Source organism: Propithecus coquereli, unplaced genomic scaffold (assembly GCF_000956105.1).
Source record: "Propithecus coquereli isolate 6110/MARCELLA unplaced genomic scaffold, Pcoq_1.0 Scaffold63, whole genome shotgun sequence".
NCBI lineage: Eukaryota > Metazoa > Chordata > Mammalia > Primates > Indriidae > Propithecus > Propithecus coquereli.
The window spans coordinates 8,380,637-8,402,789 of record NW_012152285.1 but is presented as its reverse complement, the minus strand read 5'-3'; the positions used below and the strand labels follow the sequence as shown (position 1 = coordinate 8,402,789).

General features: G+C 43.3%; 1 protein-coding gene across 2 annotated transcripts in view; it reads left to right on the top strand.

The window, feature by feature from the left end:
- The window catches only part of MYOF (myoferlin), a 149,570-nt gene that overhangs the window by 94,399 nt on the left and 33,018 nt on the right, over positions 1-22,153 (top strand). For both annotated transcript variants that reach the window (XM_012659733.1, XM_012659732.1), the window contains 13 exons: positions 1,336-1,467; positions 4,900-5,063; positions 7,280-7,394; positions 9,552-9,657; positions 10,845-10,990; positions 13,034-13,207; positions 14,074-14,182; positions 15,222-15,299; positions 17,194-17,375; positions 17,470-17,628; positions 17,748-17,846; positions 18,756-18,917; positions 21,003-21,168. In XM_012659733.1, coding sequence (XP_012515187.1) covers positions 1,336-1,467; positions 4,900-5,063; positions 7,280-7,394; positions 9,552-9,657; positions 10,845-10,990; positions 13,034-13,207; positions 14,074-14,182; positions 15,222-15,299; positions 17,194-17,375; positions 17,470-17,628; positions 17,748-17,846; positions 18,756-18,917; positions 21,003-21,168 — 1,792 coding nt within the window. The remainder of the gene's footprint in view (positions 1-1,335; positions 1,468-4,899; positions 5,064-7,279; positions 7,395-9,551; positions 9,658-10,844; positions 10,991-13,033; positions 13,208-14,073; positions 14,183-15,221; positions 15,300-17,193; positions 17,376-17,469; positions 17,629-17,747; positions 17,847-18,755; positions 18,918-21,002; positions 21,169-22,153) is intronic.

Below are 22,153 nucleotides of genomic sequence, written 5' to 3'. Positions count from 1 at the left end.
AAAGCAGAGTGATCATATTTTATAATTTTACAAACTTCTTTAATGTCTTGCTTAGCAGGAAACATAACTGGCTTCCCATATCTGCTCATGCATTTAAGTTGATAGAATAAGTTATCTGGTTGAATTATATGGAGAGAATCCGGCCTCACAGAGATATGTAGTCAGAAAAGGAAAGAGTATTATAGTAACCTTTTTGGATAATTGTGGATATTCACTTTTGACATAACGCCAAACTCAGCTGATACCTTTTAAAAGGTTGTCATGTGAAATCTGAAACTATCAATAAGTTTTTCATACTCAGTTACATTAAAATCTATTGGACTTTCCTGAACTTTGAATGACTCTTGTCCATGTGTGATTTTGTAACTTCAAGTATGATCATTTGAAAACATTGGTTCACTGAGTTTTGCAGATCTTCCTAATGTTGATGCATTTCATCTTACAATATTGAAAAAAAAATCACATTTAATATGACTTATCAGAAAAGTCTTTATGTATTGGGAAGCTATCAAACTCACTGTGACAGATACAAGTTTTCCAAAACTATATTTCTTACTTGAAAGCTTGAATTTTGTGATTGGTAACAAACAAAGACAGCTATTTTCCTTGAAATGAGAGGCTCACTGTATGTTAAAGAATATGTCTGCCCCATACTCAACTCTGAATAACCATATTTGTCTGTCAATCATTTTAAGTAAAAATGGTGTTTCGTTTTTAAAAACTCTAGTTCAGTTTACAGCTCAAAAATTGCGCAAGAAAACCATCATATGCTAATTTGCAGCAGGAGTGGTTTGTGTGTACTTCCCATTTCATCACATAAAATATTAAAAACATGTATTCAAGGGTCAAAATTTAATAAGAATAATAATTTTCACTGCTTGATCAAGAGAATTTTTAGTAAAATTGGCACTTTGTTTTCTTTACTGAGATTGCATAGTTACTATTACTTCTACTATTACTACTGGGTACAATTTGGGGTCACTGCCTTGATTCCTGCCACAGTGCCAGGGGTTTTAGCCACTATTGCTGTTGCACCATCAGTGCAAATGTCAATACAGTGAAGAAGATAAATACCATGTTAGTGTTACTAGGAAAATTATTTTGACCTTGTAGACCTCCTGAAAAGGTCTCAGGCAGGAATCCATGGATCACACTCCGATTCTCTGCTTTAGTTATTTTAATCTTTGCTGTAGGGTCATTTGGAATATTTTAACTAAAGCAAACATAAAATTAGACTCGTGTCAGCAATGATTCAGTCTTGCTTTTGGCTTTAACTTAATGTCACAGTCCATGCTGTGCCCGATATAACCTAACATGTCATTGTTCACCTCACAGTATCCGCAGGAAAAAAACAACGGGCCAAAGGTGCCTGTGGAATTGCGAGTGAACATCTGGCTGGGCTTAAGTGCTGTTGAGAAGAAGTTTAATAGTTTTGCAGAAGGAAATTTCACCGTCTTTGCTGAAATGGTACATTTAATGAGATTGCAATCTTTTCTTCTTTGGTGGGAGAAGGGATACTTTTACTTTGCACCCTTAGGGAAAACATGCACATACAGCCATCATTACCACCACCTGAAACCCCATCCAAGAGACCTTAACCTAAGGGCATAGGAGAAGATCCTCTTGAAGTTTTATTGTCAACATTGGAATGCACCAGGGTGATTAATGCCTTTGTGTGATAATTCCAAGAGGTGACCTCCACCCCAGTCTCACCAGCAATACTGAAAATGGGTGCCCTTCTAGTTTTCAAAGCTAGAATTCAATAATAGTCATACTGGTGCTTGATGGTGGGGTACTAAGTAGAATACACACGCACACATATGCACACACTCACATAGGCACACACACAAGCACACACACTCAGACACACACACTTACACATACACACACTCAGACACACATTCACACATACTTATGCACCAACCCAGGAAAGGGGATACTTAAGATATCCAGATCTTAATAAGCTTGCTTGAGGTGGAGGGTCTTTAAGCCCAGGGAGATCCATCCTACACTTAGGGGAAGTTTGCCCAAGGACAAAGAAAATGCTGCCTGAATACTTCAGAAACAAGAGATAATTTGTAAAAACCTTCACTGAGTTTAAAATCCACTTAGTTAATTGAAAGTGTCATTACAATTAAACTAATGAAAACAATTTTCACAAACTTTTATGGCTAACAGTAGAATTATTTTGATTTTTATACTGTTTTTAACTCAAAGTGCTTATTGATTTAAATTTACAAGATGTATTTGGTGGGTCTCTTCTGACAATTTTCAGATGAACTCCACTCTACAGATAGGCCTCTATGCTCAAAATCCGTGAGGAAAAACTATCTTCCCCCTAGCTAATCTATAAACCTGTTCCTGCTGCCCACTACTATACCTAACAACTGGTTCCTGACTGTGTTTCTGATCTGCTTGCTGGGCAAGAAACCCATGGCCATCTTTTATTTTTACTTTGTATTCATTCAACAGTGCCTGGCATGTAGTTGGTCCCTATAAATAGGTATTGAGTGAACAGATAAATGATGACAGAATTTATCTACCCAAGCATCCATCCATCCCTCCATCCATCCATCTGTCCATCCAAGCTTTTAGGGAGTGGTGTCTTTACACCAGGCACTGAGCCAGGTGCTGAAGATGATGAAGAAGCCAAGCCTTGTCCTCAAGGATCTCAAAATCTCCTGCAATGATTGTAAAACTGGATTTCTTGTTAAACGTGCAGACACCCAGAGCCACCCTGGGGATTCTGACTCTGTAGCTTGGGTTAGGTTAGGGATTAGCACCAGAGGTAAATGTGGAGCATCAGTGGACCACTTTAAGAAACAATGGAAAGCGTGGGAGACACACACAAACAAATCCTTACAGCTCAGGCTTGGAGGTGCTAATGGAGATAAACAGAGGGTGTGCTAGAGGTCACTGGGGAGGCCCTGAGTGGAGGATGTTGATGTCCAGCCATCTGGGTGGTGTGGGGTGAGGACACCAGGGGGTACATAAGGGGAGGCTTGTTTCTGCCTTCCTGCAGGATTTCTTGGCATTCACCTGCCCTCCAGCTCTGTGGCTGCGGCCAAGCCCGGAGAAGCTAACTCTGATCAATGACCTACCAGCCCAGGGTTCCCTTCTGCTCTTTCCCATTTCCAGATCCTTCCCTGCATGGAGTGGAGCTCAAGCTTCAACTCATGTAGAGAGATGGCCCGCCCATTTCAGTTGTATTGTGTGACTTGCCCCTGAATACCAGAAGGGGCACGTTAATAACAATAATGGGAATTTTACTGGTTCTTGCCTTCGTGTGCTAATACCAGAATTTAGTTCTCTGCAAAATTTCCTCCCGTAATTTCTGGGGGTCTGTGAGGTGCTTGCTCAGGAATCCTTTTTTCTTACTGTCCTGCCTCACCACTGCTGGCTACAGGCCACCGCCCTCAAAGCCACTGGAGGCTCCACCTCCACTGCTGCTGCCTTTTTGTCCACACAAGGTCCTTGCCTAGATTTTACTAGCGCCATGCTGGTTTCCAAGCAGAAGCAGCAGGAATGTTTTGCTCCTCCATTCTGTGTCCTTGTCACATGTCCCCAAGGCTCACTGTCCCTTGTGATAACAGCCCCTTTAGCTTCTGTCTGAAGCTCATCTTCCCTGCAGCCTCAGAGCCAGCATCTGAGGGAAGCACTATGGCGTCCTCTTGATCCCAGTTTCCTCATCAGGCCCCTTCTCGAATCTCCTTCCTCGTCTTTCAGCCAAAAACTTTGCTATGGCTCGTGCACATCATCTTCTCAGTGGGGTCATCAGTAGAAAAACGGAAATTTCAGTTTGAGCCCAAACATCCACACGCACCACACAGGCAAACCTGAACCCTTTCTATGGTTGAGAGAGTGAAGAGCAGACCATGGTACATTAATAAATTCTAACTTGGAAAGGAATGCCCTGGAAACCAGAGTCTGCCACTGTTCCTAAACCTGCTTCCCAGAAAGGTCTTGGTCTACCTGCCATGCTTGGGAGGGGATTAAGGCTCATAACTTTTAGGTCCAATAAGGGGCTAATGGACCTTCATGTTTCAGATGAGTTTTTTTTTTTGAGACAGAGTCTCACTGTGTTGCCCGAGCTAGAGTGCCATGGCGTCATCCTAGCTCACAGCAACCTCAAACTCCTGGGCTCAAGCGATCCTCCTGCCTCAGCCTCCTGAGTAGCTGGGACTACAGACATGCGCCACTATGCCCGGCTAATTTTTTCTATATATTTTTAGCTGTCCAATTAATTTCTTTTCTATTTTTGGTAGAGACGGGGTCTCGCTCTTGCTCAGGCTGGTCTCAAACTCCTGAGCTCAAACAATCCACCCGCCTCGGCCTCCCAGAGAGCTAGGATTACAGGCGTGAGCCACCGCGCCCGGCCTCAGATGAGTTTTTTGTAGGCTACCTGGGAAGTATACCATCAATTATATATTGTTTCAGTGGGTAAACGTGCCCCAAGTTTTAAGCAGTAGACTTACAAATAAACTTTATAAATCTACACACTCATAAGTTGAGGACTTTTATAAGTATTTAAACAATAAGATTCAAAGAACTATTTTGAACCATTCAGAATAATAACAGAAACAGCTGGCATGGTATATCACTGTTTACAAAGCACTTTCATAATCATTTGCATGTTTGAACTACAGAACAACACTATAAGAGAGGTAGTGTTATCCCCAGTTTTCAGACAAGAACACCAAGCCTTAGAAAGATGAATGATTTATTTAAAGTTGCCAAATCAGTAACAGCCCAAGTTAGGTCTACACCTTCTGAGCATAAAGCTTTTTTGCTTTCTGTGGTTGTCTAGGCTAAGTCCTAGATGAACTTGAACATTTATCGGCTGGCTTTATTTCTTGCTCTCTGATGATATTTCTCCAATTTCATTTCTTTTTTTATTAGTATGAAAATCAAGCTCTCATGTTTGGAAAATGGGGCACCTCCGGATTAGTGGGACGTCATAAATTTTCTGATGTGACGGGAAAAATAAAGCTCAAGAGGGAATTCTTTTTGCCTCCAAAAGGCTGGGAATGGGAAGGAGATTGGATAGTGGATCCTCAAAGAAGGTAAGTGTTCCATTTTCTGAGAAAAAAAAAGGATACCATGAAGACTTTCCCTAGAAATTACTAGATGGATTGTTTCCGTCATCGTTCTTGATAATATTTATGTAACTTAAGGAGTAAGTCTACGGAAATTTATAGACAGTTGAAAGCTGTCATCAGTGTCCCATGGGCACTGGCATCATCTTATTTAATCTTGACTACAGCCCTACAAGAGAGGTAGTGGCGCACATTGTGACGGGTCTGAGATTGTATCCTACTTGAAACTAACAAGGTCTCCTGCCACAGTTTCATGGATGCCAGCAGGAGACACTTGACTTCTGGGTCAGATAAGAAGGACTTTATTGCCCACAGCAATAGCAATACCAGAGTATCAACATTTTCTCTAGTTCTCCATGCCCCAGTTCCCACAGGATGACATGTAGACGGCCAGATGACACTTAAACATGCAGTGGATTGAGTTACAAGAGAGGAACCCTGAGCTGAGGGAACCCAAGTGTTTTATAATGGGCGGTAAGCAGGCTGGCCTTTTGCTCTGGAGTGAGACCATCTCTGTCTTCCAAAACTGTTCCGCATGTAAATGTTCTTGAAAAGATAGTCCATAACATAGGCAGTCAGTGCCTCAGCTGGCAAGATGTGCAGAAATGCAAGAGACTCACAGAGAATTATCTCCCAACAAGAAGTAGCAGCATCTCCACTGTGCAAACAAGGAAGCTGAGACCTAGAGAGATTAAGTAACTTGTCCAAAGGCACACAGCCTGTAAGCAGTAAAGCTGGGGTAGAGTCCAAGTCTACTCAGGGCACCCAAACCAGCATTCAACTATTATACTGAAATGCCTGCAAGAAGCACTAGAAGGTACACTTAAATGGGTGAATTGCATGGCAAACGAATTATATCTCAGAAGCAGTTATTAAAAAGAAAGAAAAACTAAACAGTAGAGGGGGAAAGCGTGCATCTCCTACAGTCTAGGGCACACTGAAGCCTGGTTTCTAGATGTTGCCAACAGCGTTAGAGCTAGCACTCCCTCTTCTTGCTGCCTCATGACAGCACACTTAAGTTTGGGGAAAACAAGCTTGTGACATGGGATCTTAAGGCCTCCAACCAGAGTTTGGTCTCTCTGTCCTTTGTTTCCTATACTCACAAAGGCATCAAGGGTTGGGGGGTGGGGGAGTGAGACGCAGGCCTGTGACGGTCCAATGCTTGCACATGATTGCTCTCAACTCAGGATGGCTTGCTTTGAATGGGCTTGGGGGAGATGGGTGAGGAGAAGAAAAACGAGATTTGCATTGGACAGAGGGAAGGAAGGTTAGTGAGGCCAGGGGAAGAGCAGGGGGAATCATGATGGAAAAAGCAGAAGGCTGAGCATGTCCGGGCTGGATGGGATGCTGGAGGCAGCAGCCAGGGCTCTTCTTCTCCTTTTCTGGGGCCCAGAGAAGTGATGGACAGACCTGAGTTAGACAAATGGTTGGGACTCTTTGTTGTTTGATTCCCTTACAGTGCTTGATTCTAGGGGAGGGGATGGCAGGGAAAGATGCAGAGACAGTAAAGGAAAAAGAACCCTCATTTGAGTGGGTGCTTGGCAGGAGACTTGAGTCTGTGCTTTCCTCTCTGAGCTGTCAAAATAGTTCCAAATCCGAGAGGAAAATTGTCATGGCAGAGAGTTAGTATGGATTTCTCAAGTGCCCAAATGGAGTGTGGAGTCTTAAATGACCTGGTTTGACTGTCTGTCTAAGAACTACCCAGAAAATGTGAACTCCTCCCTTCGGTCTGCGTTACGTAGATCCAGCAAGCCTTGAGTAAACGTTTCCACACTTGTCTTCACGAGACTGTCTCCACTCCATTTTCAAAAACAGGGGCCATGCGGGGGACAACTCCCTGTTCTTTTGAACTGTAAGCCAAGTCGAGAGAAAGCTGAACAGCCCTGAACTGAAACAGAAACACGGTCCCTAGAAGAAGCTGCCCACAACACTGTTTTCCCAGTCCCCACCCTAATTACCAAGAAGGAGCAACCTTGCTAATTCGAGGAGTTCTCTGTAATTTAGGTCGCATGGTTCCAGCAGGCCCTTTCTTCAAAGGAATGTCAAAAGCAATTAGTACAAAGAGGAGTTTGGAGTGGAGTACCAAGAGGGATAGGGTGAGGAGGGAGCTGGTACCACTCCCAGGGCGCGGATGCTGCCTGGCCATTGGCAGTAACTGGGGCTGCCGGGGGCTGTTTCTGCAGCTTGCTGACTGAGGCGGATGCAGGTCACACGGAGTTCACTGATGAAGTCTATCAGAATGAGAGTCGCTACCCCGGGGGCGAGTGGAAGCCAGCAGAGGACACCTACACAGATGCGGTGAGCAGCCTGCTCAGAATAGAAACCCTCCCACGCAATCACCTCTGAATCATGATCTGCTGGGAACCCACAGCCACCAGGCCGGGCTTCACCCTCTCTCTGCTCCATCTTATGTTCTGAACAGTCTTCCACTCATAACTTAAGCCACACAAATACCACGACAGTTACTTTCTTTCTTTTTTTTTTTTTTTGAGACAGAATCTCACTCTGTTGCCCAGGCTGGAGTGCCATGGCATCAGCCTAGCTCACAGAAACCTCAAACTCCTGGGCTCAAGAGATCCTCCTGCCTCAGCCTCCCAGGTAGCTGGGACTACAGGCACACGCCACCATACCCAGCTATTTTTTTCTATGTATTTTTAGTTGTCCAGTTCATTTCTTTGTATTTTTAGTAGAGATGGGGTCTCACTCTTGCTCCGGCTGGTCTTGAACTCCTGAGCGCAAACAATCCTCCCTCCTCGGCCTCCTGCAATGCTAGGATTACAGGCATGAGCCACCACGCCCAGCCAACAGTTACTTTCTATGGAATAGAAATTGAGCTCATTTCACCAGATGTCGGTACATGGTAAAGTCTGGGTCATGTGAATTTTTTAGGGTAAATATTTATTTATAATTTAACTAGTTTTAAAAATCTTAACAAATGAAATGTTTCTGTCTTTTAAAAATGCAAACAGCGTTAAAGGAAATGAAAAGTAATTCTTCCCTCTGATCTGTATTCTACTACCCAAAGATAGCCATTGATAATAGGTATATAACTTCTTTTTTCCCTGCCTAAATAGAATTGTGTTGTACATAGAGTTCTACAGCTTGTGTTTTTCACATAATAATATATCTTAGACATCCTTTGATATCAATGCATATAGATCTATGAGCTTTTAAAAAAAAATGTCTGGAGCCAGCCGCTGTGGCTCACACCTATAATCCCAGCAGTTTGGGAGGCTGAGGCTGGAAGATTGCTTGGGGCCAGGAGTTTGAGATCAGCCTAGGCAACACAGTGAGACCCTGTCCCTACAAAAAATTTAAAAATTGGCCAGGCATGGTGGTGCACTCCTGTAGTCCTAGCTACTCGGGAGGCTGAAACAGGAGAATTGCTTGAACCCAGGAATTTGAAGTTACAGTGAGCTAAGATCAGACCACTGCACTCCAGTGTGGGCAACAGAGTGAGACCTTGTCTCTAAAAAAAAAACCCTGGAGAACTGGAGAATGTTTTATTATATGCACCTAATTTACTTATTTAATTAAGTCCCTCCTCACGGACATTTAGGTGCTTTATTTCCTTGTCTTTGATTTTTATAAACAATGCAACAGTAAACATCCTTATATATACATTTTTATTTGCTTATAAAAGTTTATCTGTAAGAAAGATCCTTGGATTTGCTTGTTTGAGGTTTAAATATATATAAAATTTTGATAAATACTGCCAATTTGCTTTTCAAAGAGGTTTTATAAACTTGTATTTCTAGCAACAGTGTAAGAGAAGGCTGTTTGCCTAAACGCTCACCATCCCACTATATCATCTTTGCCAATACATGAGCAAGTGGTATCCTGTCGTTATTTCGATTTTCACTCTCTTAATTTAAAGTGAAGCTGAGTGTTTTTCCACATGTTTATGGGCTACCTTTAGTTCTTTTACTTATGAACTTTCTTTTCACAACTGTCTATCAGTTTTATGCAAACTTAAGTCCAATATTTCACATAATCTTTGCTCAATCTTGTGTGACTAACATCATGAGCATCGAGTAGCATTTCCTTGTACTTGAAAACACATCTTTAATGTTTTATCCATTCTCTGATGGGTTCTTTTCTCAACAACCCCTCATAAAGATCGTTGCAGTGTTCTACAATATTGAGTTGAACCACATGAAACTGCTGAGATTCCACCACTTTGACCTACAAAGACAGCAATTTTACGTGGTGCAACTTAACGCTATTCCCTAATAGAAAAACAGAAGGGAGTTTAAACAATTTTTATGCAGCAATTATGCGTAGATAAAGGTTAGAGGTTTTTCTTGAGTGAAATGGATCTCTAGGGTGGTAGCTAAGTAAACATGTGGATACTGTAGTTAAGCATGAGATACCATATCTCACCCTTTTCATCTTGCTGACACTATGGCTTACCTGTCTTCTTTGTTTTTGTTCTTTTGGTTTTTGTTTTTAAAGAACGGTGATAAAGCAGCGTCACCCAGCGAGCTGACTTGTCCTCCGGGTTGGGAATGGGAAGATGACGCGTGGGCGTATGACATCAATCGAGCAGTGGATGAGAAAGGTGACATTTCGCATCTGTTACCTGACCAGGGGATGTGCAGCAGGGCCTTGTCAACCAGAGTAAAGGTTCTTTGGCAGGGAGGGTGGGGTTTTACCTCTGCTAGTCTATGGTGCCTAGGTCATGGGGTGCTATCTGTGACTATTCAAATGTAGAATCTGACGGACAAGCAAATGCTTGGACAGGTGCTGGGTTGGGGGGATGTTGAGAGTAAAAAATATGCTTGTCTGATTGGTCTTGTTGATTTAAAAAAATGAAAAATATCCAGTGATGGGGGCCAACTGGTTGGGCTTTGAGGTACTTGGGGATCCAGGATGGGTATTCAGGAGGGAGCTGGAATGTGGGTTTTCTCTATTCTAAGCATACCCCATAATCTCCCTGGGAACATCCCACTCAGGGGCCCCCAAGCTCAGAAAGGAGAACTGTAAAATACCTTAAAAGTTCCCTATGCAGATTATTGACATAACTTCTGGTAGTGGTGTAGATCTTTTCCATGAATAGTAATCCGAAGTCAAGATTTGAATCAAAGAAAATTTGATTTTTTTTCTTTATAAGAGGGAATAGTGCATAGAAAGAACTAATATTGATATCGAAGATTTCAAATCAAGTTCCTTGCTGATCTTGATGCACACAGCAGGTCTTAGAATAATCGTTAGCATTGGTTGAGCATTAACTATGTGCTAAGTATGGCCCTCATGCTTTGCATACATTATTTTGATTGTGTTAAGATACTGTAACCCTATAAAAAGATTTATTTTGCCTTTATCACGGGGAAGTTAGGCCTTAGGTAGGTTACCAACTTGCAGGAAACTTATTTCATAAACAGCCAGCACCTGGTAGTGTTGGGATTTGAACCCAGATTGTGTGACTACATGACCCACACTCTTCCCACTGTCTCCTTCTACCTCTTGAACTGGGTTTTATGCTTAGATATGCCGAATTACCGTGAATGACTAGAGGCATAAAAAATGAAGGAGAACTCCACAGCACAAAGGGAGTTATTTGAGGAGGGAGCCGGGGAATGAGGCTGTATTTGGTTTGGCTGAATCCCAGCAAAGTGAGAGGAGCCGTGCATGCAGTCATGGCACCAGAGAATGTCTGGGGGCAGAGACGGTGACTATTTCCTGGAGGTTTATTTGGTGATCTGACAAATGCATCTTTTGGGTAACCATTCACACACTCTGTTCCAGGCTGGGAATATGGAATTACCATTCCTCCTGATAATAAGCCCAAATCCTGGGTTGCAGCAGAGAAAATGTATCACACTCATAGGCGGCGAAGGCTGGTCCGGAAACGCAAGAAAGATTTAACACAGACGGCTTCAAGTACTGCAAAGGTAAGAGAAGAGGGGAAGGGAGCTGGACTGGGGAGCTCTGCCTTCCAGACCACACAGAGCTCCAGTTAACTAGAAATTTCTGCTGAAGCCATTTGCAAATCCAGGGCTTAATGCTGCACTCAAGGGTTCTTAAATTGTGCCCACCCTTACAGCAATGCCCCAACTGGGAATTTGTTAGAAATGTCTCACCCCAAACCTACTGATTTAAAAACTCTGGGGATAGACCCAGCAATCTGTAGTTCAACAACCCTTCCGGGTGATCCAGAGGCAAAATGTTTAGAACTGCTCTAGAGCTGTTAAAAGAAACTGAAATTATTTTAGCAGCATAATATAGCAGTGTAATAGCTCAGGACTTGGAACAAGATATCTAAGGATTCAAATCCTAACTTCACTTTCTTTCTCATCTGCAAAATGGGAATAATATCTATACCTATCTAATTAGGGTATTGTGAGCTTTAAAGGGAATAATAATAAATTAAATAGAATAACAGTAAGTGGCATGTGCAGAAGTGTCCTTCTATAATGCCAGGTACTGAATATGCATCATCTACAATCTATAAGGTCTGGATTTTATGTATATTTTACAGATAACGCAGAGCTTAAACAAACTTGCTCTAGGCCCATGTCTAGTGAGTGACAGAGTTGGTGTTTGAACCCAGGCTAGGCTAATTCCAAACAGGAACTCTTTCTTTCTATTCCACAAAATATCTAATGCTAGTAGGTGCTACGAAGTTATTTTTATTGGATAGTGAGCTTTTGGGAGCAAAAATGGAGCCATAGTCATCTTTGTATCTTCCTTGCTAAATCAGGAATGTGCTACTAATAGATAATATATTTAATAGTAGCATGAATGAGCTGATGATTGAATGAGTCTTTATTATTGAATTAGCCCATCATGATGGGGTGAGAAGTTTCTAGAGGTGCTTGACCCTCTCCTTCCACACGAGAGCACCAAGTGAAGTGGGAAGAACACTGAGCCATCGGTCAGAAGGCTTGGGACATGGCCCAGCTCTACCAATGAGTGTTTCTGAGACTTTGATCATGTCCCTAACCTGCCTTACTCTTGGCTACGCCAAACAGTTTGTTGCCACTATCAACATTACTAGAGGTTCGGTTCCAAGATTGAGGTTAACCTGTATTTTACATTTATTCAAAGTGAAAAAAATAGACCCAACAATAATAATTATCCACATGGAGCTCTTATTTCTAAGATCCTAAATATTATTCAGTATTATTTTACACTTATTAAATCCAGTTATACTTTTAAGACATTTAAATAAAATTTCTGCCACTAAAATGTCAGCTACATGATGGCAAAGACTTTGTCTGCCTTTTTCTTCACTGCGTCCTCAGCCCTTAATGCAATCCCAGTCCCGTAGCTGGGCACTCATATTTGTTGACTGAACAGAATAAAACATTGAAAACTGAGATCATTTGTATTATGTATCAATATTCTTTAAGCTGAAAAGCGCCATAGTCATTAGTTATTACAGAAGTAATATGCCCTGATCTATTCTTTTAATTATTAGTTATGGCAGGCTATTAGCTTAGCAAGGCATTTAACCAGGGGCAGGGGAGGGCTGTCATTTTTTCCTCCATATATAAAATGGAGATAATAATGTTTTCCAAGCTATATCGCAATAGCAATGTTCTTATGAACTAAGAAAGTGAGAAAACAGAAAACAATTTGAGAAAGAATCCACCTATTCATCTCACCCCTAAGCGTGAATGAGGTGCCTTGCTGAGGGTATGTCCACCACATGTCAACATCCGTTCTACTGTGCCTACCTGGCTCTCTCCCTGTATCCCACAGTCTGTCGGCTCTGCAAGGGCAGAGATCCTGTCTGCTTTTTTCTTTCTTTTTTTTTAATTTCAAAATATTAAGGGGGCCTATCTGGTTTATTTTTTCTTTGCTGTGTCCCTGGCTCTAGCACAGTGCGGAGTAGATTTTAATACTACATATTTGGCGGTTGACCAAATGACCTGTTTTGATCAATATAAGGACTATTATTATTATCATCAAAATTTTTACTTCTGTTTTAGGCCATGGAAGAATTTGAAGACCGGGAAGGCTGGGAATATGCATCTTTAATTGGCTGGAAATTTCACTGGAAACAGCGTAGTTCAGATACCTTTCGCCGCAGACGCTGGAGGAGAAAAATGGCTCCTTCAGAAACACATGGCGCAGCTGCCATCTTTAAACTTGAAGGTGCCCTTGTAAGTAATAAGTAGCCAAAGTGCACATGATATTGGTATAGAGGAAATATGTGAGTGTTGATACAGCACTGCTGACTCCGTAGAGGTCCCTGTAACCCCAGTACTATAATACTGCAAATAGGTTAAGGGAAAGTTACACATCCTAGGTGCTCAACAATCCTTGTGGAATAAATACACCATCAACACAAGAAAAGTTCTAAGAAATACCACTGCAGACACACCTGTTTTACCCAACATTTTCCAAATATATCTGTTCCAGGACCCCGTTTCAGGTAACATCAATTAACATCCCAGGCACAGGCTCCTTGGATCATGCTTTGGAAACTGCAACTGTTCAACAAACCAAAAAAGTTAAATATACAAATGTGAGGGGGAGGAAATTAGAGAACAATTCATATGGAGGCACAATAAAGAAGACAGGGAGAGAAAAGGCAGGCAGGTGGAAGGAAGGAAAATGGCAGTGGGTGGTGGTCTAAACCAATATGGTGGTCAGGAGCCATTTCCAAACACAGCCTATTTTTGTATTTCTGCACTCTGACCTCACTGTGTTCCTCGGCTGCTGCTCTTTCTCTTCCTCCTCCCATCCTTCTAACCCACTTATTTATGCTCTGTTTTTTCTTTTCTCCCCTTTATTTCGGCAGCAGAGTTTGGCAAACCTGGGCTCGAGGTAAGAGGGCTGGCTCTCTGCTGCTGTCCAGCTAAGTGACTTTGGGGAAGTCACTGGGCCTTATTCATCTTTAAAAATGGTGTGATTGGACACTTACATCTTGTAAAATCCACCATTCCATTTGTTTGTGATCCTTGCCTCTTGGTTTGAGTGTTTGTTTTTAGGCAGTGTTCGTTGACTTTTCTGTCTGTTACTTTAGGGGGCAGACACTACAGAGGACGGAGACGACAGGAGTGGGGAGAAGCAGAAGCACAGCGCCACCACCGTGTTTGGAGCAAACACTCCCATTGTTTCTTGTGATTTCGACAGTGAGTTTTAAACTTTGTGAATTCCGCTTCTATAATTTATTTTAAGAAAATTCTTTGAATCTCTTCATGCAAACATGAATTTCATTTTCATCACTTGAAGAAGAGGATTTTTTAAAATACAGTTTTAAAAACTGTATCATATATGTGGTGAAGGGTGGTCAAATCACTGATTTTAACATAATCTGTTTAATAAGTACTCATTCTGTCTAGTAAGCTCCCCAAATTATTATCTTAATTAGGAAAAAAAAGGCTCAAATATAAATCAAGCTTGGTTTCAATGATAACCTTCTGGGATTTTGGAATGAGGCAGACCTTCTCTGTAATAATAGCAAATACTTATGTAGGTCTTAGCACGTACCAGAAACTGTACATATAGTAGCTTGTTCGATCCTCAAAACAACCCTATAAGGTAGATAATATTATTGTGTTTTATAGATGAGGGAACCAAGGTACAGGAAGATGAAATAATTTGCCCATGGTCTTATAGCTTGTAAGCTCTAGAGACAAGATTTGAACTCAAGTAGTCAAGCTCCCAGAATCTATGCACCGAATCACAATGCTCTGCTATCTCTCAAACTGTGTGTGTGTGTGTTAATATAATGACAAAGAGAAGGAGTATGAAGAATTTGAAACATCAAAGAAACTTTTAGCAAATAACTTTCCCAAATCTGGTGTTGAAGGAGTATAGAAAGCCAGTTTCTCTAACTGTTGGAGACCTAGTTGCATTTCAAACATCTGTAATGACAAGCAGTACCCTAAATCCAGGTAGTTTACAACAGGAGTAATGCTCTCCTGATTGACACAGTGGCATGGAGTTTACCATGGTATTTTTTAAAAATAGTTTTTATTTTACAGGAAACAGAACTGCTTTGGTAGGACACATTGTCATTATTATATGTGCTCTTTACTGTGCAGAACTAGATTGGGGTGACCCATTTATCTGAAACATGTATTATCTCCAAATATTACAGAAAAATAGCAGTTTGTAGTGTTATATTTCTTGTAAGTAATCTTCATCCTGGTGGTTTTTTATTTTTAGGAGTCTACATCTACCATCTGCGCTGCTATATCTATCAAGCCAGAAACCTCATGGCTTTAGACAAGGATAGCTTTTCAGGTAAAGGAAAAAATATGCTACACATTACTACATAGTGGGCCGTCTTGATTCTACTTCTCATCAAGTGGATGCTTTTTGTCATTTCTAACAACAAAAGCCCTTTTCATGTTGAGATCCGTTTGGTATGCTTGAAGCAAACTGCTCAGTCCTTAGATAAATAATTACTGAGTGCTTTGGGAGAAGTTGTTGGGTGCTAGAGACACATAGAAGATCTATGGTCTTTTGACACTAATAAGGATTAATTGATTAAGGAATAAAAAGCGCCAAGAAGAGTGATTTCTGATCTCTATTTATACACTTGATTGTATTTTTATCCCTGGGCCCTTGGGTTGATTGGAAAGTTAAGATCCTTTAATTTTTTTATAGCTCTCTTAAGGTGACAAAAAGATCACAACCAGTTCACCCCTTTGCTTACAGCACCAGGCTTTGGCAGTGTGGAATCCATTTGGGCCTCCTCTGATGCCTGGTCCCCAAATTTCAAAAACTATGAAACCCTGGGGCATTACCACCCCTTGCGCTGACACCCTGGCTGCTTTTGTTGCCTTTGGACTGGGTCTGAGGGAAAGGCTGTTGGCAGGGGAGGGGAAGGACAGGGAACCTGCCTGCCTGGGACTTGAGTCCTTGCTGGTGGAAGCGCGGGTAGTTCAGGAGCCATCCTTCTCTATTTGGGGGGCATTGCTCTTTGGGACCCGACGCCCAGCAGAGCTTCCCCGGGCCTCCTATGGAAACAGCTCTTAAGGCACTTTCCTGACACTCTGGTATGTTCACATCAATTGTGAAGCATGTTCCAAGTGCTAATATTAACCAACATTTGTGAATGGTTTTCCTTTTCTTACAAATTAGACCAGATTTAAGGTTATCCCTAAGAATCAACATCTCCAAAATGTTTTAGAAGACATTTTCAAATATTCTCCACCAGGGGGCACTCCATCACCGAAAGTCAAAGAATCCTTTCCAAATTTCTTGAGTAAAGGTTCAAAAATCTCTAAGTGCATTCTTTGCAGTTTGAGATATAAGATTTATCATCAGGGCAAAGGCAAAGAGTTCCATTTATATGACACTGCTACATTGATATAAAACCAAGCACTCTTTTGGCTTACTCAAGAATTTCGGAATAGACAGTTTATTGCTTAGATAGATCAGCACCCAGGTAACTGCAGAAAGGTTTGATGAAATTATTTAACATGAAGGAAAACATTGATCACTTTGTAATATAAAAAATTGCATTTAGTTCATTCTCAATATGGTGAAACAAAGTCTTCTGCTTTTACAATGCTCAGATTGTAAACTCTATGAGCATCTGAGCCTTTCCTGGTACAACTGTACTTCAGAGACCTGACACTTAATAAATATTTGCTGAATGAATGGATGACCATCGACATTAGAAACAATGATAATAACTAGCATTTATCAAATACTCCCTATATGATGGGCTCTGTCCTAAGTGGTTTACATTCTTCGTATCATTTCATCCTATCAATACCATGAAGTAGATATTACTTTCATTGGGTGGAGGAGGGAAGATTAGGTATTTTTCCCCAAAGTCATGTAGCAGGGGTGAAGAGGGGTTGGAACGCAAGCGTGTGTGACTGCAGAGGCTGCATTCAACCACGAGTGCAGTACCCTTGCAGAAAAAGACTGTGTGCCCAATTAACCTTGGCGGGGACATACTCCAAAGAAAGAGCCCTCAGTACACATCAGGGCCTCATTTCGGGTCCCTCTGCTGCAGTGCCAGAGCCTGCCTTGGCATGTCTGCTCCTAGAAACCCTCTCTTCAGGTGGATGAGGAGAGTCCACGATCATTGGTCCAGAGGAAAAGAAGCCGTTGCAACGAGTGGCTCTGGGGAGCTAGACTTTAGCCGTGGCCCCACTGTTACTCCCTTTTTCTGTTTCAGATCCATATGCTCACGTCTCCTTCCTCCATCGAAGCAAAACCACCGAGATCATCCACTCAACCCTGAATCCCACATGGGACCAAACAATTATATTTGATGAAATTGAAATCTATGGGGAACCCCAAGCCGTTCTACAGAACCCACCCAAAGTTGTCATAGAACTTTTTGACAATGACCAAGTGGTAGGTAATTTAGAATTTCTGAGATGACTTGGGGGAATGGTGGAGATCTGAAGGGATGTTTGTTGGGGGATTTAAGGATCGCTTGTTTCTCTAGGGCAAAGACGAATTTTTAGGACGAAGCATTTTCTCTCCTCTGGTGAAACTACATTCAGAAATGGACGTCACGCCCAAACTCCTCTGGCACCCAGTAAGGAACGGAGACAAGGTCTGTGGGGATGTCCTTGCCACCGCAGAGCTGATCCTGAGGCACAAGGTACGCTGCCGTGTTCTCACTCATGCGCTCCCACAGCGGCTTAAAACAGCTGCTCATGGTTCTAAGCACCGTTTGCTTGAACTAAAGGTAGCACTGACACTGCCATGTTTATTTCGCAGGATGGCTCCAACCTCCCCATCCTGCCCTCTCAGAGGGCTCCGAATCTGTACATGGTTCCCCAGGGGATCAGACCCGTGGTCCAGCTCACTGCTATCGAGGTAAGCTGCTCCCCGCGTTTTATTGATCAGATCAGACACGTGTGACTACAGAACAGGAGTCTCTTGTGTAGGGAATGGAATCGTGCGGCATATTTTCTTGCTGTCTCCAACTTCCTTTAGACTTTGTCGAAAAATTTGAGATATTCATGGACATAGAAGGCTTATTGAAGCAAGAAGGAGAGTCCATTCCCACGTTCCTCAGGGGATCGAAAGTCCTTGTTTGCTGGGAACCAGCAGAGTTCTGAGTTTTTCGGGTCGGCCAGAGAACCGGGAAAAGGAAGACGGGCCAGCAGGGAGTGGCGTGTACGGAGGCAGAAGTGGGGAGGGAGCCGTGGGCAATGGCGGCCTGCGGATGGTACTAACCAGGCGACCTGAGGGACGGTGTCTGCCCTACTCTTGAGGTTTCTCCCTGTCCAGTCAAGCAGCTGTTACCCCAAGATTTCCCATCTCTGGCTGTCTTGCTGAGAGTTCTCAAAGCCTGAGGCAGGGGGCTTTAAACAACTCTCATTTCTGAACGCATGTGCGTCAGACGCCATGTTAGGAAGTTTACACTTGACCCCCCGAGTAACGCTATGAGAGATGCTCAGACCAGTCTTCGTGTAGATGACACAGAGAGAGGTAATTTAACTCATCAGCATTCACCCAGCTGTGAGACGGCGCGGCCAGGATGTCATTCCTACACTGTTACCAACCCTGCTTTTTTTAGCAGCTCAGGCGGGAGGAGGAAAGGTGCAAAACCGCTCTCCTCGCATGACCTGCAGGCTTGCTCGGATAATGTTCAAAGATATTCTAGGCAGATCTGCACAAATTAATCTTAAAGACTTTGCCAGTTATTGAGACAGAATTTTTCCTTTTGAATATTGTTTTTCATACGCTGGGTTTCCTTCTCTCTTTAAATTGTTTTCTCAGATTCTAGCTTGGGGCTTAAGAAATATGAAAAACTACCAGATGGCCTCTATCACATCCCCCAGTCTTGTGGTGGAGTGTGGAGGGGAGAGGGTGGAGTCGGTGGTGATCAAAAACCTTAAGAAGACGCCCAACTTTCCAAGTTCCGTTCTCTTCATGAAAGTGGTACAGTATCAACATTCTGTCATAGTCCCTGTGTGTTGAAATGTGAATGTATATACCACACATGTGCACGCGCATGCGCGCGCGCGCGCGTGCACACACACACACACACACACACACACACACACACACAGTTTATTTATTTCCATAATCTGACAAATAGAAAAACCCTGCCTTATATCCAGCTTGTCAGTGACTTTTCCACCTTAGATGCTCACACTGTAGTGATGGTTTCTTAAAGCTTGAAACAACTCCAGTGACACAGAAATATCTGTGAGCAATAATTATTTATTTCTGCAGTAAACTTTCCATCTATTCAACTATTACAGGCTTTTGGTCAACTCCCAAGGGCAGAATATTAATTCCTAGTCGTGCATGGACCAGATGCACTGCCTATAGATGTAGAACCAGAACCCTCCGGATAAGGGTTGGCTGGCTAGGGGGCGGGGGGCAGCCGCTGTGGGGGAACCCATGTGGGGTGATGGGGCCATGGCTCTAACAGCTCATGACCGTGCCCCACCTCCAGGCACCCATGGGGTGGCCCCTTCTTCGCTCCATTGAGGGCACCCTCTGGCTATTAGAAATATGAGAGCATCGGGTCCAGTTCACAGTCCTCTGCCATAGACCCTGTGATACTTGGAGCCAGAAGAGGTCACTCAGCCTTTCCATTTTTAAAACAGTTAAACTCATAACTTTTACAAAATTTTTAAAAAATCTTTCTTTTTTACTCTACTATTACATAAAAGACATAAAAATAAAGGCATTTCCTTAGCTCGAAGGGTTGGAAGGCCTAGAACCTTCCCATTCTTTTCCCCACCTCGGTCATTTTCCTGCCCCTGATGTCACCCACACACTGCTCGTGGACTCTGGGATCATGTGGTTCAGCCTCTTTTTACAGATGAGGAAATGGAGAGGGGAAGCGACTGGTCCAACCTCATTGCGAATGTTAGGCCATGCCGCCTAATCTGCAGTGACTGTCCCAACTATTAATACAAGAGCAGCTGTAGCTCAGTGCTAGGTGCATTCATGCTCTGTGCACTTGGTCTTCAACCCTGCAGGGTGGGCATTTTCACCTCTCTTATGCCCACCTTGAGGGAAACCAAGAGGGTAACTAATTTACACAAGGGAACACAGCCAGCAAATGGGTGGCCAGGGTTTGGACAAACATCCCTCCAACTCCAAAGCCCAAGCTCTCCTCCCTATGGTGCCACAGATGGAGGGCCACCTGGATGCTCCCAGCCAGAATCCCAGAGTGCTGCCCCTGGGCCACTCCACCCATCCTTGTCCTCTCTCCACCCCTCCCCTACCTTCCAAATTCTGGTCTGGAATCTAACATTGGTCAGCGGGGGTGAGGGAAGCCACTCAGTCGACCCCAGCTCCTATTCCTACACAAGTCCAGAGACAAATTCACCTGAACCACCCAGCAAGCCCCTGGGTCAGCCCATGATTACCCAGTCAGGCAATGTCACTAAGGCCACCAAATCCATGTAGAGGAACCAGGAGGAGTCGAGGAAAAATTAGCATGCCATTTTTGGCACTGAACTCCCAGGGCTAAAAGACTCCCAGCCACAGTTATTTGCCTTGGAGTTTCAGTTGTCTCTTGACCATTTCTAAATTCTGCTGAGGACTTGGCTACTAGATTACCAAAGTCCTGGGTTCGCTGGCCTCGTGCAAATCCCCTCTTGGGAAGCAGAGTACGGGTCAGAGGTCAAGCGTGCTGGTTCCACATCACATTAGCTAACACAGGGCACTTACCGTGGGCCAGGTACTGTTCCATGCACTTCACAGATAGTAATTCAAGAACCCTGCTGTTGCTGATGAGATAACTGGGGCATGGAGGGGTTAGAAAGATTCCCTAAAGTGATGCAGTGCATGTTGGCAGAGGCAGGATCTGATCCCAGGCAGTCGGGCTGAGAGCTCATGCTCTTAAGCTCTGAGCTGCTTGCCTGGCACATAAATGACCCAACTAATTATTGTGAGTCCTCTGGGCTACTTGGCAAAATGAACCCTTGAGGGAATTTTTGGCAAAGCTGTCCTTGTCAGGTCTTATAAAGAAAGAGAAACGATACCTCCCTTTGTGCCCCCCAGTTACTGCCCAAGGAGGAGTTGTACATGCCTCCGCTGGTGATCAAGGTCATCGATCACAGGCAGTTTGGGCGGAAGCCCGTAGTCGGCCAGTGCACCATTGATCACTTGGACCGCTTTCGCTGCGACCCTTATGCAGGAAAGGAAGATATTGTGCCGCGGCTAAAAGGTAAAATGCAAATCTATAAATAAGTCTGGGGGCTTTTCTTGCATGGATCTACTTTAATCTTTACAAACCTTCTCAAGGTAAGTCCTGCATTTGTTGTCGAGATTTTGCAAATGAGGAAACAGTTTGATTTCCAGTGGGCTATGTAACTTTCCCAAGGTAATATGGTTGGTAAGTGGCAGAGCTAGGCTGGAATCCTGACCTGGTTTTGGGGGGCCCAGTGCTCAAGGGATGACCCTCTGAAGTGTCCTGCTCACAGATGAACAGGAGACTCCTTTTGAGGCAATGTTAAGTGCTTCATGAACTTGCCCTGTTTACCTTTCAACAAGCAGCCTGGCAAAGCAGGGAGGGCTGCTCCCACATCAGTGATGGGGATGAAGCGATTTCCTTCAACCTTCCACAAATGGTATCAAACACTCACTGAATACCATGCACTGTTCTAGATGTTTGGAGGACAGAGGGGACCAAGACAGCCATGTTCCCACTGTCACGGAGCAAGACTCCAGCAGGGAAGACAAACAAGGACATGGGGAGGTTACAGTCCAGAGCGATAAATATTTTGATGGGGAAATTCAAGGATGCTCCCCCGCCCCCCCGTACCCACCTGCCGTGAACGTTGGGGGAAGAGATTTCTATTTCAAATTAGAACAAATTGCTTTCCATCTGTTGTCACAACTCATTAACCCATCCCAACATTGTCGTGATGTAACTTGAAAGATGTTTCATTGTTATCCATAGAGGAAAAGTGTAAATGACTTGCACTAGGTCATATGATCACTGTGTAAGGGACAGAGCAGGGCATAATGCTTACTTTAGATTTCCATAATAAATAATATCTAACAATATTGCTACTACCCATTCAACAGTTAGCTGTTTTTCACTTACCATGTGCCAGGGACTGTGTTAGGGATGGGGTCTGGGCCACTCACATCAGTGCACGAGATCCCAGGACCCCCAGTCTTGAGATTAGACCCCAGTGGAGGCTGGA